Source organism: Chiloscyllium punctatum, chromosome 34, assembly GCF_047496795.1.
Source record: "Chiloscyllium punctatum isolate Juve2018m chromosome 34, sChiPun1.3, whole genome shotgun sequence".
In the NCBI taxonomy this organism is placed as follows: domain Eukaryota; kingdom Metazoa; phylum Chordata; class Chondrichthyes; order Orectolobiformes; family Hemiscylliidae; genus Chiloscyllium; species Chiloscyllium punctatum.
In genome coordinates this window covers 57843028-57857938 of record NC_092772.1, presented here as the reverse complement: position 1 = coordinate 57857938, position 14911 = coordinate 57843028, and the positions used below count along the sequence as shown (strand labels likewise).

General features: G+C 62.3%; 1 protein-coding gene across 1 annotated transcript in view; it reads right to left on the bottom strand.

The window, feature by feature from the left end:
• Nucleotides 1-1527: 1527 nt before the first annotated feature.
• Nucleotides 1528-14911, bottom strand: part of LOC140458966 (hemicentin-1-like) — a 169207-nt gene continuing 155823 nt past the window's right edge. Inside the window, exons 34-36 of the mRNA XM_072553703.1 lie at nucleotides 6024-6167; nucleotides 1600-1737; nucleotides 1528-1565 (exon numbers count right to left, since the gene is read on the bottom strand). Coding sequence (XP_072409804.1) covers nucleotides 1528-1565; nucleotides 1600-1737; nucleotides 6024-6167 — 320 coding nt within the window. The remainder of the gene's footprint in view (nucleotides 1566-1599; nucleotides 1738-6023; nucleotides 6168-14911) is intronic.

Genomic DNA, 14911 nt, shown 5'->3' with positions numbered 1-14911 from the left:
CCCGACAGTGCCCACTCCCTCAGCACTGACCCTCCGACAGTGCCCACTCCCTCAGCACTGACCCTCCGACAGTGCCCACCCTCAGCACTGACCCTCCGACAGTGCCCACTCCCTCAGCACTGACCCCTCCGACAGTGCCCACTCCCTCAGCACTGACCCTCCGACAGTGCCCACTCCCTCAGCACTGACCCTCCGACAGTGCCCACTCCCTCAGCACTGACACTCTGACAGTGCCCACTCCCTCAGCACTGACCCTCCGACAGTGCCCACTCCCTCAGCACTGACCCTCTGACAGTGCCCACTCCCTCAGCACTGACCCTCCGACAGTGCGGCGCTCCCTCAGCACTGACCCTCCGACAGTGCCCACTCCCTCAGCACGGACCCTCAGACAGTGCCCACTCCCTCAGCACTGACCCTCCGACAGTGCCCACTCCCTCAGCACTGACCCTCCGACAGTGCCCACTCCCTCAGCACTGACCCTCCGACAGTGCCCACTCCCTCAGCACTGACCTTCCGACAGTGCCCACTCCCTCAGCACTGACCCTCCGACAGTGCCCACTCCCTCAGCACTGACCCTCCGACAGTGCCCACTCCCTCAGCACTGACCCTCTGACAGTGCCCACTCCCTCAGCACTGACCCCTCCGACAGTGCCCACTCCCTCAGCACTGACCCTCCGACAGTGCCCACTCCCTCAGCACTGACCCTCCGACAGTGCCCACTCCCTCAGCACTGACCCTCCGACAATGTGGCCCTCCATCAGCACTGACCGTCCGACAGTAGCCACTCCCTCAGCACTGACCCTCCGACAGTGTGACACTCCCTCAGTACTGACACTCCGACAGTGCCCACTCCCTCAGCACTGACCCTCCGACAGTGTCCACTCCCTCAGCATTGACGCTCTGACAGTGCCCACTCCCTCAGCACTGACCCTCCGACAGTGCCCATTCCCTCAGCACTGACCCTGCGACAGTGCCCACTCCCTCAGCACTGACCCTCTGACAGTGCCCACTCCCTCAGCACTGACCCTCCGACAGTGCCCACTCCCTCAGCAATGTCCCCTCCGACAGTGCCTGCTCCCTCAGCACTGACCCTCCGACAGTGCCCATTCCCTCAGCACTGACCCTCCGACAGTGCCACTCCCTCAGCACTGAGACTCCGACAGTGCCCACTCCCTCAGCACTGACCCTCCGACAGGGCCCACTCCCTCAGCACTGACCCTCCGACAGTGCCCACTCCCTCAGCACTGACCCTCCGACAGTGTGACACTCCCTCAGTACTGACACTCCGACAGTGCCCACTCCCTCAGCACTGACCCACCGACAGTGCCCACTCCCTCAGCACTGACCCTCCGACAGTGCCCACTCCCTCAGCACTGACCCTCCGACAGTGCCCACTCCCTCAGCACTGACCCTCCGAGAGTGCCCACTCCCTCAGCACTGACCCTCAGACAGGGCCCACTCCTCAGCACTGACCCTCCGACAGTGCCCACACTCTCAGCACTGACCCTCCGACAGTGCCCACGTCCCTCAGCACTGACCCTCCGACAGTGCCCACTCCTTCAACACTGACCCTGTGCCTGGAAACGATAAAAATCTTACAATTGACATTGACTCTGGTATTGAGTGATTTCTCCTCATTCCTCTCCATAATCCTCCCGACACACTGATAGACTCCCGCGTCTGACATTGTGATGTTCCTGATGACCAGGGAACCATTTGGAAATTTCTGAAAACGCCCTGTGGAGGGGGGAGACAGGATATTGGAGATGTCAGATATTTATGCTCAGAGCACCCTGCACAGTTCCAGTCTCTGTATCCCTCAGTCAGACCCACACTCGGAGCACCGTGCACAGTTCCAGTCTCTGTATCCCTCAGTCAGACCCACACTCGGAGCACCCTGCACAGTTCCAGTCTCTGTATCCCTCAGTTAGACCCACACTCGGAGCACTGTGCACAGTTCCACTCTCCGTATCCCTCAGTTAGACCCACACTCGGAGCACCGTGCACAGTTCTAGTCTCTGTATCCCTCAGTTAGACCCACACTCGGAGCACCGTGCACAGTTCCAGTCTCTGTATCCCTCAGTTAGACCCACACTCGGAGCACCGTGCACAGTTCCAGTCTCTGTATCCCTCAGTTAGACCCACACTCGGAGCACCGTGCACAGTTCCAGTCTCTGTATCCCTCAGTCAGACCCACACTCGGAGAACCGTGCACAGTTCCAGTCTCCATATCCCTCAGTCTGACCCACACTCGGAGCACCGTGCACAGTTCCAGTCTCCATATCCCTCAGTCAGACCCACACTCGGAGCACCGTGCACAGTTCCAGTCTCCGTATCACTCAGTTAGACCCACACTCGGAGCACCGTGCGCAGTTCAAGTCTCTGTATCCCTCAGTCAGACCCACACTCGGAGCACCGTGCACAGTTCCAGACTCCGTATCCCTCAGTCTGACCCACACTCGGAGCACCGTGCACAGTTCTAGTCTCTGTATCCCTCAGTCAGACCCACACTCGGAGCACCGTGCACAGTTCCAGTCTCCGTATCCCTCAGTCAGACCCACACTCGGAGCACCGTGCACAGTTCCAGTCTCCGTATCCCTCAGTCTGACCCACACTCGGAGCACCGTGCACAGTTCCAGTCTCTGTGTCCCTCAGTCAGACCCACACTCGGAGCACCGTGCACAGTTCCAGTCTCCGTATCCCTCAGTTAGACCCACACTCGGAGCACCGTGCACAGTTCCAGTCTCCGTATCCCTCAGTCTGACCCACACTCGGAGCACCGTGCACAGTTCTAGTCTCTGTATCCCTCAGTCAGACCCACACTCGGAGCACCGTGCACAGTTCCAGTCTCCGTATCACTCAGTTAGACCCACACTCGGAGCACCGTGCGCAGTTCTAGCCTCTGTATCCCTCAGTCAGACCCACACTCGGAGCACCGTGCACAGTTCCAGTCTCCGTATCCCTCAGTCAGACCCACACTCGGAGCACCGTGCACAGTTCCAGTCTCCGTATCCCTCAGTCAGACCCACACTCGGAGCACCGTGCACAGTTCCAATCTCCGTATCCCTCAGTCTGACCCACACTCGGAGCACCGTGCACAGTTCCAGTCTCTGTATCCCTCAGTCAGACCCACACTCGGAGCACCGTGCACAGTTCCAGTCTCTGTATCCCTCAGTTAGACCCACAGTCGGAGCACTGTGCACAGTTCCAGTCTCCGTATCTCTCAGTCAGACCCACACTCGGAGCACCGTGCACAGTTCCAGTCTCTGTATCCCTCAGTCAGACCCACACTCGGAGCACCGTGCACAGTTCCAGTCTCTGTATCCTCAGTCAGACCCACACTCGGAGCACCGTGCACAGTTCCAGTCTCTGTATCCCTCAGTTAGACCCACAGTCGGAGCACTGTGCACAGTTCCAGTCTCTGTATCTCTCAGTCAGACCCACACTCGGAGCACCGTGCACAGTTCCAGTCTCCGTATCCCTCAGTCAGACCCACACTCGGAGCACCGTGCACAGTTCCAGTCTCCGTATCCCTCAGTCAGACCCACACTCGGAGCACCGTGCACAGTTCCAGTCTCCGTATCCCTCAGTCAGACCCACACTCGGACCACCGTGCACAGTTCCAGTCTCCGTATCCCTCAGTCAGACCCACACTCGGAGCACCGTGCACAGTTCCAGTCTCTGTATCCCTCAGTCAGACCCACACTCGGAGCACCGTGCACAGTTCCAGTCTCCGTATCCCTCAGTCTGACCCACACTCCGAGCACCGTGCACAGTTACAGTCTCTGTATCTCTCAGTCAGACCCACACTCGGAGCACCGTGCACAGTTCCAGTCTCCGTATCCCTCAGTCAGACCCACACTCGGAGCACCGTGCACAGTTCCAGTCTCCGTATCCCTCATTCAGACCCACACTCGGAGCACCATGCACAGTTCCAGTCTCCGTATCCCTCAGTGAGACCCACACTCGGAGCACCGTGCACAGTTCCAGTCTCCGTATCCCTCAGTCAGACCCACACTCGGAGCACCGTGCACAGTTCCAGTCTCCGTATCCCTCAGTCAGACCCACACTCGGAGCACCGTGCACAGTTCCAGTCTCCGTATCCCTCAGTCAGACCCACACTCGGAGCACCGTGCACAGTTCCAGTCTCCGTATCCCTCAGTCAGACCCACACTCGGAGCACCGTGCACAGTTCCAGTCTCCGTATCCCTCAGTCAGACCCACACTCGGAGCACCGTGCACAGTTCCAGTCTCCGTATCCCTCAGTTAGACCCACACTCGGAGCACTGTGCACAGTTCCAGTCTCTGTATCCCTAAGTCAGACCCACACTCGGAGCACCGTGCACAGTTCCAGTCTCCGTATCCCTCAGTTAGACCCACACTCGGAGCACCGTGCACAGTTCCAGTCTCCGTATCCCTCAGTTAGACCCCACACTCGGAGCACCGTGCACAGTTCCAGTCTCTGTATCCCTCAGTCAGACCCACACTCGGAGCACCGTGCACAGTTCCAGTCTCCGTATCCCTCAGTGAGCCCCACACTCGGAGCACTGTGCACAGTTCCAGTCTCCGTATCCCTCAGTCAGACCCACACTCGGAGCACCGTGCACAGTTCCAGACTCCGTATCCCTCAGTCTGACCCACACTCGGAGCACCGTGCACAGTTCTAGTCTCTGTATCCCTCAGTCAGACCCACACTCGGAGAACCGTGCACAGTTCCAGTCTCTGTATCCCTCAATTAGACCCACACTCGGAGCACCCTGCACAGTTCCAGTCTCTGTATCCCTCAGTCAGACCCACACTCGGAGCACCCTGCACAGTTCCAGTCTCTGTATCCCTCAGTCAAACCCACACTCGGAGCACCGTGCACAGTTCCAGTCTCTGTATCCCTCAGTCAGACCCACACTCGGAGCACCGTGCACAGTTCCAATCTCCGTATCACTCAGTTAGACCCACACTCGGAGCACCGTGCGCAGTTCAAGTCTCCGTATCCCTCAGTCAGACCCACACTCGGAGCACCGTGCACAGTTCCAGTCTCTGTATCCCTCAGTTAGACCCACACTCGGAGCACTGTGCACAGTTCCAGTCTCCGTATCCCTCAGTCAGACCCACACTCGGAGCACCGTGCACAGTTCCAGACTCCGTATCCCTCAGTCTGACCCACACTCGGAGCACCGTGCACAGTTCTAGTCTCTGTATCCCTCAGTCAGACCCACACTCGGAGCACCGTGCACAGTTCCAGTCTCCGTATCCCTCAGTGAGACCCACACTCGGAGCGCCGTGCACAGTTCCAGTCTCCGTATCCCTCAGTCAGACCCACACTCGGAGCACCGTGCACAGTTCCAGTCTCCGTATCCCTCAGTCAGACCCACACTCGGAGCACCGTGCACAGTTCCAGTCTCCGTATCCCTCAGTCAGACCCACACTCGGAGCACTGTGCACAGTTCCAGTCTCCGTATCCCTCTGTCAGACCCACACTCGGAGCACCGTGCACAGTTCCAGTCTCCGTATCCCTCAGTCAGACCCACACTCGGAGCACCGTGCACAGTTCCAGTCTCCGTATCCCTCAATTAGACCCACACTCGGAGCACCCTGCACAGTTCCAGTCTCTGTATCCCTCAGTCAGACCCACACTCGGAGCACCGTGCACAGTTCCAGTCTCTGTATCCCTCAGTCAGACCCACACTCGGAGCACCGTGCACAGTTCCAGTCTCTGTATCCCTCAGTCAGACCCACACTCGGAGCACCGTGCACAGTTCCAGTCTCTGTATCCCTCAGTCAGACACACACTCGGAGCACCGTGCACAGTTCCAGTCTCTGTATCCCTCAGTCAGACCCACACTCGGAGCACCGTGCACAGTTCCAGTCTCTGTATCCCTCAGTCTGACCCACACTCGGAGCACCGTGCACAGTTCCAGTCTCCGTATCCCTCAGTCAGACCCACACTCGGAGCAGCGTTCCCATGGTCCCCTGGTGGAAGGCTACAGACTGTGAGGGTCTGAGCTTACCGTTCCCGAATCACTCACCATTCAGACTCTGGAGCACGTCCCACGAATCCCGGATCCAGGTGACTGTGGGCTGAGGGATTCCTGTCACCGTACACCTGAGAACACCATCCATCCCCTCATCAAACTCCCGAACAGGATCGACGTTGGAAACAGACACAGGTGCTGTGGGAGAAAAGGACGAACAGGAATATTTACTGGAGAGTTCACCCTGTCCCAACCCGGAGAGAGCAGCTCCCAGTGCTCAGTGAGTGGGAGAAACCATCACTCCCCCTGAACACAGAGAACACTTGGCAGGACAGACCGAAACCCCTGGACAGAGAGAAATCACCTCCTCGTGAACATCACTGAGGGAGGGCCGCACTGTCACAGGGTCAGGACTGAGGGAGGGCCGCACTGTCACAGGGACAGGACTGAGGGAGGGAGGCACTGTCACAGGGTCAGGACTGAGGGAGGGAGGCACTGTCACAGGGTCAGGACTGAGGGAGGGCCGCACTGTCACAGGGACAGGACTGAGGGAGGGCCGCACTGTCACAGGGACAGGACTGAGGGAGGGCCGCACTGTCACAGGGTCAGGACTGAGGGAGTTCCGCACTGTCACAGGGACAGGACTGAGGGAGGGCCGCACTGTCACAGGGACAGGACTGAGGGAGGGCCGCACTGTCACAGGGACAGGACTGAGGGAGGGCCGCACTGTCACAGGGTCAGGACTGAGGGAGTTCCGCACTGTCACAGGGTCAGGACTGAGGGAGGGCCGCACTGTCACAGGGACAGGACTGAGGGAGGGCCGCACTGTCACAGGGACAGGACTGAGGGAGTTCCGCACTGTCAGAGGGACAGGACTGAGGGAGGGCCGCACTGTCACAGGGACAGGACTGAGGGAGGGCCGCACTGTCACAGGGACAGGACTGAGGGAGGGCCGCACTGTCACAGGGTCAGGACTGAGGGAGGGAGGCACTGTCACAGGGTCAGGACTGAGGGAGGGCCGCACTGTCACAGGGACAGGACTGAGGGAGTGCCGCACTGTCACAGGGTCAGGACTGAGGGAGGGAGGCACTGTCACAGGGTCAGGACTGAGGGAGGGCCGCACTGTCACAGGGACAGGACTGAGGGAGGGCCGCACTGTCACAGGGACAGGACTGAGGGAGGGCCGCACTGTCACAGGGACAGGACTGAGGGAGGGAGGCACTGTCACAGGGTCAGGACTGAGGGAGGGAGGCACTGTCACAGGGACAGGACTGAGGGAGGGAGGCACTGTCACAGGGACAGGACTGAGGGAGGGAGGCACTGTCACAGGAACAGGACTGAGGGAGGGCCGCACTGTCACAGGGTCAGGACTGAGGGAGGGCCGCACTGTCACAGGGACAGGACTGAGGGAGGGCCGCACTGTCACAGGGACAGGACTGAGGGAGTGCCGCACTGTCACAGGGACAGGACTGAGGGAGGGCCGCACTGTCACAGGGACAGGACTGAGGGAGGGAGGCACTGTCACAGGGTCAGGACTGAGGGAGGGAGGCACTGTCACAGGGACAGGACTGAGGGAGGGAGGCACTGTCACAGGGTCAGGACTGAGGGAGGGCCGCACTGTCACAGGGACAGGACTGAGGGAGGGAGGGACAGTCACAGGGACAGGACTGAGGGAGGGAGGCACTGTCACAGGGACAGGACTGAGGGAGGGAGGCACTGTCACAGGGTCAGGACTGAGGGAGGGCCGCACTGTCACAGGGACAGGACTGAGGGAGGGAGGCACTGTCACAGGGACAGGACTGAGGGAGGGAGGCACTGTCACAGGGACAGGACTGAGGGAGGGCCGCACTGTCACAGGGTCAGGACTGAGGGAGGGAGGGCACTGTCACAGGGACAGGACTGAGGGAGGGCCGCACTGTCACAGGGTCAGGACTGAGGGAGGGAGGCACTGTCACAGGGTCAGGACTGAGGGAGGGCCGCACTGTCACAGGGTCAGGACTGAGGGAGGGAGGCACTGTCACAGGGTCAGGACTGAGGGAGGGCCGCACTGTCACAGGGTCAGGACTGAGGGAGGGAGGGCACTGTCACAGGGATAGGACTGAGGGAGGGCCACACTGTCACAGGGTCAGGACTGAGGGAGGGAGGCACTGTCACAGGGACAGGACTGAGGGAGAGAGACACTGTCACAGGGACAGGACTGAGGGAGGGAGGCACTGTCACAGGGTCAGGACTGAGGGAGGGCCGCACAGTCACAGGGTCAGGACTGAGGGAGGGCCGCACTGTAACAGGGACAGGACTGATGGAGTGCCGCACTGTCACAGGGACAGGACTGAGGGAGTGCCGCACTGTCAGAGGGACAGGACTGAGGGAGTGCCGCACTGTCACAGGGTCAGGACTGAGGGAGGGCCGCACTGTCACAGGGACAGGACTGAGGGAGGGAGGCACTGTCACAGGGACAGGACTGAGGGAGGGCCGCACTGTCACAGGGTCAGGACTGAGGGAGGGAGGCACTGTCACAGGGTCAGGACTGAGGGAGGGAGGCACTGTCACAGGGTCAGGACTGAGGGAGGGAGGCACTGTCACAGGGTCAGGACTGAGGGAGGGCCGCACTGTCACAGGGTCAGGACTGAGGGAGGGAGGCACTGTCACAGGGTCAGGACTGAGGGAGGGCCGCACTGTCACACGGTCAGGACTGAGGGCGGACCGCACTGTCACAGGGTCAGGACTGAGGGAGGGCCGCACTGTCACAGGGTCAGGACTGAGGGAGAGCCGCACTGTCACAGGGACAGGACTGAGGGAGGGAGGCACTGTCACATGGTCAGGACTGAGGGAGGGCCGCACTGTCACAGGGTCAGGACTGAGGGAGGGCCGCACTGTCACAGGGTCAGGACTGAGGGAGGGCCGCACTGTCACAGGGACAGGACTGAGGGAGGGCCGCACTGTCACAGGGACAGGACTGAGGGAGGGCCGCACTGTCACAGGGTCAGGACTGAGGGAGCGCCGCACTGTCACAGGGACAGGACTGAGGGAGAGCCGCACTGTCACAGGGTCAGGACTGAGGGAGGGAGGCACTGTCATAGGGTCAGGACTGAGGGAGGGCCGCACTGTCACAGGGTCAGGACTGAGGGAGGGCCGCACTGTCACAGGGACAGGACTGAGGGAGGGCCGCACTGTCACAGGGACAGGACTGAGGGAGGGCCGCACTGTCACAGGGACAGGACTGAGGGAGGGAGGCACTGTCACAGGGTCAGGACTGAGGGCGGGCCGCACTGTCACAGGGTCAGGACTGAGGGAGGGAGGCACTGTAACCCGGTCAGGACTGAGGGAGGGCCGCACTGTCACAGGGTCAGGACTGAGGGAGGGAGGCACTGTCACAGGGTCAGGACTGAGGGAGGGCCGCACTGTAACAGGGTCAGGACTGAGGGAGGGCCGCACTGTCACAGGAACAGGACTGAGGGAGGGCCGCACTGTCACAGGGACAGGACTGAGGGAGGGCTGCACTGTCACAGGGACAGGACTGAGGGAGGGCCGCACTGTAACAGGGTCAGGACTGAGGGAGGGCCGCACTGTCACAGGGACAGGACTGAGGGAGGGCCGCACTGTCACAGGGACAGGACTGAGGGAGGGCCGCATTGTCACAGGGACAGGACTGAGGGTGGGAGGCACTGTCACAGGGTCAGGACTGAGGGAGGGCCGCACTGTCACAGGGTCAGGACTGAGGGAGGGCCGCACTGTAACAGGGTCAGGACTGAGTGAGGGCCGCTCTGTCACAGGGTCAGGACTGAGAGAGGGCCGCACTGTCACAGGGTCAGGACTGAGGGAGGGCCGCACTGTCACAGGGACAGGACTGAAGGATGGCCGCACTGTCACAGGGTCAGGACTGAGGGAGGGCCGCACTGTCACAGGGTCAGGACTGAGGGAGGGCTGCACTGTCACAGGGACAGGACTGAGGGAGGGCCGCACTGTCACAGGGTCAGGACTGAGGGAGGGAGGCACTGTCACAGGGTCAGGACTGAGGGAGGGCCGCACTGTCACAGGGTCAGGACTGAGGGAGGGAGGCACTGTCACAGGGTCAGGACTGAGGGAGGGCCGCACTGTCACAGGGTCAGGACTGAGGGAGGGCCGCACTGTCACAGGGTCAGGACTGAGGGAGGGAGGCACTGTCACAGGGTCAGGACTGAGGGAGGGCCGCACTGTCACAGGGACAGGACTGAGGGAGGGCCGCACTGTCACAGGGTCAGGACTGAGGGAGGGCCGCACTGTCACAGGGTCAGGACTGAGGGAGGGCCGCACTGTCACAGGGTCAGGACTGAGGGAGGGAGGCACTGTCACAGGGACAGGACTGAGGGAGGGCCGCACTGTCACAGGGACAGGACTGAGGGAGGGCCGCACTGTCACAGGGACAGGACTGAGGGAGGGCCGCACTGTCACAGGGTCAGGACTGAGGGAGGGAGGCACTGTTACAGGGTCAGGACTGAGGGAGGGCCGCACTGTCACAGGGTCAGGACTGAGGGAGGGCCGCACTGTAACAGGGTCAGGACTGAGTGAGGGCCGCTCTGTCACAGGGTCAGGACTGAGGGAGGGCCGCACTGTCACAGGGTCAGGACTGAGGGAGGGCCGCACTGTCACAGGGACAGGACTGAGGGATGGCCGCACTGTCACAGGGTCAGGACTGAGGGAGGGCCGCACTGTCACAGGGTCAGGACTGAGGGAGGGAGGCACTGTCACAGGGTCAGGACTGAGGGAGGGCCGCACTGTCACAGGGTCAGGACTGAGGGAGGGAGGCACTGTCACAGGTTCAGGACTGAGGGAGGGCCGCACTGTCACAGGGTCAGGACTGAGGGAGGGAGGCACTGTCACAGGGTCAGGACTGAGGGAAGGCCGCACTGTCACAGGGACAGGACTGAGGGAGGGCCGCACTGTCACAGGGTCAGGACTGAGGGAGGGCCGCACTGTCACAGGGTCAGGATTGAGGGTGGGCCGCACTGTCACAGGGTCAGGACTGAGGGAGGGAGGCACTGTCACAGGGACAGGACTGAGGGAGGGCCGCACTGTCACAGGGACAGGACTGAGGGAGGGCCGCACTGTCACAGGGTCAGGACTGAGGGAGGGCCGCACTGTCACAGGGTCAGGACTGAGGGAGGGAGGCACTGTTACAGGGTCAGGACTGAGGGAGGGCCGCACTGTCACTGGGACAGGACTGAGGGACGGAGGCACTGTCACAGGGTCAGGACTGAGGGAGGGAAGCACTGTCACAGGGACAGGACTGAGGGAGGGCCGCACTGTCACAGGGACAGGACTGAGGGAGGGCCGCACTGTCACAGGGACAGGACTGAGGGAGGGAGGCACTGTCACAGGGTCAGGACTGAGGGAGGGCCGCACTGTCACAGGGTCAGGACTGAGGGAGGGCCGCACTGTCACAGGGACAGGACTGAGGGAGGGAGGCACTGTCACAGGGACAGGACTGAGGGAGTGCCGCACTGTCACAGGGACAGGACTGAGGGAGGGCCGTACTGTCACAGGGACAGGACTGAGGGAGGGAGGCACTGTCACAGGGACAGGACTGAGGGAGGGAGGCACTGTCACAGGGTCAGGACTGAGGGATGGCCGCACTGTCACAGGGACAGGACTGAGGGAGGGCCGCACTGTCACAGGGTCAGGACTGAGGGAGGGCCGCACTGTCACAGGGTCAGGACTGAGGGAGGGAGGGCACTGTCACAGGGTCAGGACTGAGGGAGGGCCGCACTGTCACAGGGACAGGACTGAGGGAGGGAGACACTGTCACAGGGACAGGACTGAGGGAGGGAGGCACTGTCACAGGGTCAGGACTGAGGGAGGGCCGCACAGTCACAGGGTCAGGACTGAGGGAGGGCCGCACTGTCACAGGGACAGGACTGAGGGAGTGCCGCACTGTCACAGGGTCAGGACTGAGGGAGGGCCGCACTGTCACAGGGACAGGACTGAGGGAGGGAGGCACTGTCACAGGGACAGGACTGAGGGAGGGAGGCACTGTCACAGGGACAGGACTGAGGGAGGGCCGCACTGTCACAGGGTCAGGACTGAGGGAGGGCCGCACTGTCACAGGGACAGGACTGAGGGAGGGCCGCACTGTCACAGGGACAGGACTGAGGGAGTGCCGCACTGTCACAGGGACATAACTGAGGGAGGGCCGCACTGTCACAGGGACAGGACTGAGGGAGGGAGGCACTGTCACAGGGTCAGGACTGAGGGAGGGAGGCACTGTCACAGGGTCAGGACTGAGGGAGGGCCGCACTGTCACAGGGACAGGACTGAGGGAGGGAGGCACTGTCACAGGGACAGGACTGAGGGAGGGAGGCACTGTCACAGGGACAGGACTGAGGGAGGGAGGCACTGTCACAGGGTCAGGACTGAGGGAGGGCCGCACTGTCACAGGGACAGGACTGAGGGAGGGAGGCACTGTCACAGGGTCAGGACTGAGGGAGGGAGGCACTGTCACAGGGACAGGACTGAGGGAGGGCCGCACTGTCACAGGGTCAGGACTGAGGGAGGGAGGGCACTGTCACAGGGACAGGACTGAGGGAGGGCCGCACTGTCACAGGGTCAGGACTGAGGGAGGGAGGCACTGTCACAGGGTCAGGACTGAGGGAGGGCCGCACTGTCACAGGGTCAGGACTGAGGGAGGGAGGCACTGTCACAGGGACAGGACTGAGGGAGTGCCGCACTGTCACAGGGAGAGGACTGAGGGAGGGCCGTACTGTCACAGGGACAGGACTGAGGGAGGGAGGCACTGTCACAGGGACAGGACTGAGGGAGGGAGGCACTGTCACAGGGTCAGGACTGAGGGATGGCCGCACTGTCACAGGGACAGGACTGAGGGAGGGCCGCACTGTCACAGGGTCAGGACTGAGGGAGGGCCGCACTGTCACAGGGTCAGGACTGAGGGAGGGAGGGCACTGTCACAGGGTCAGGACTGAGGGAGGGCCGCACTGTCACAGGGACAGGACTGAGAGAGGGAGACACTGTCACAGGGACAGGACTGAGGGAGGGAGGCACTGTCACAGGGTCAGGACTGAGGGAGGGCCGCACAGTCACAGGGTCAGGACTGAGGGAGGGCCGCACTGTCACAGGGACAGGACTGAGGGAGTGCCGCACTGTCACAGGGTCAGGACTGAGGGAGGGCCGCACTGTCACAGGGACAGGACTGAGGGAGGGAGGCACTGTCACAGGGACAGGACTGAGGGAGGGAGGCACTGTCACAGGGACAGGACTGAGGCAGGGCCGCACTGTCACAGGGTCAGGACTGAGGGAGGGCCGCACTGTCACAGGGTCAGGACTGAGGGAGGGCCGCACTGTCACAGGGACAGGACTGAGGGAGGGCCGCACTGTCACAGGGACAGGACTGAGGGAGGGCCGCACTGTCACAGGGTCAGGGAGGGGGCCGCACTGTCACAGGGACAGGACTGAGGGAGGTGCCGCACTGTCACAGGGACATAACTGAGGGAGGGCCGCACTGTCACAGGGACAGGACTGAGGGAGGGAGGCACTGTCACAGGGTCAGGACTGAGGGAGGGAGGCACTGTCACAGGGTCAGGACTGAGGGAGGGCCGCACTGTCACAGGGACAGGACTGAGGGAGGGAGGCACTGTCACAGGGACAGGACTGAGGGAGGGAGGCACTGTCACAGGGACAGGACTGAGGGAGGGCCGCACTGTCACAGGGTCAGGACTGAGGGAGGGAGGCACTGTCACAGGATCAGGACTGAGTGAGGGCCGCACTGTCACAGGGTCAGGACTGAGGGAGGGCCGCACTGTCACAGGGTCAGGACTGAGGGAGGGCCGCACTGTCACAGGGTCAGGACTGAGGGAGGGCGGCACTGTCACAGGGTCAGGACTGAGGGAGGGCCGCACTGTCACAGGGACAGGACTGAGGCAGGGCCGCACTGTCACAGGGACAGGACTGAGGGAGGGCCGCACTGTCACAGGGACAGGACTGAGGGAGGGAGGCACTGTCACAGGGTCAGGACTGAGGGAGGGCCGCACTGTCACAGGGTCAGGACTGAGGGAGGGAGGCACTGTAACCCGGTCAGGACTGAGGGAGGGCCGCACTGTCACAGGGTCAGGACTGAGGGAGGGAGGCACTGTCACAGGGTCAGGACTGAGGGAGGGCCGCACTGTAACAGGGTCAGGACTGAGGGAGGGGCCGCACTGTCACAGGAACAGGACTGAGGGAGGGCCGCACTGTCACAGGGACAGGACTGAGGGAGGGCCGCACTGTCACAGGGACAGGACTGAGGGAGGGCCGCACTGTAACAGGGTCAGGACTGAGGGAGGGCCGCACTGTCACAGGGACAGGACTGAGGGAGGGCCGCACTGTCACAGGGACAGGACTGAGGGAGGGCCGCACTGTCACAGGGACAGGACTGAGGGAGGGAGGCACTGTCACAGGGTCAGGACTGAGGGAGGGCCGCACTGTCACAGGGTCAGGACTGAGGGAGGGCCGCACTGTAACAGGGTCAGGACTGAGTGAGGGCCGCTCTGTCACAGGGTCAGGACTGAGGGAGGGCCGCACTGTCACAGGGTCAGGACTGAGGGAGGGCCGCACTGGCACAGGGACAGGACTGAGGGATGGCCGCACTGTCACAGGGTCAGGACTGAGGGAGGGCCGCACTGTCACAGGGTCAGGACTGAGGGAGTGCTGCACTGTCACATGGACAGGACTGAGGGAGGGCCGCACTGTCACAGGGTCAGGACTGAGGGAGGGAGGCACTGTCACAGGGTCAGGACTGAGGGAGGGCCGCACTGTCACAGGGACAGGACTGAGGGAGGGAGGCACTGTCACAGGGACAGGACTGAGGGAGGGCCGCACTATCACAGGGTCTGGACTGAGGGAGGGCCGCACTGTCACAGGGTCAGGACTGAGGGGGGGGCACTGTCACAGGGTCCGGGACTGAGGGAGGGCCG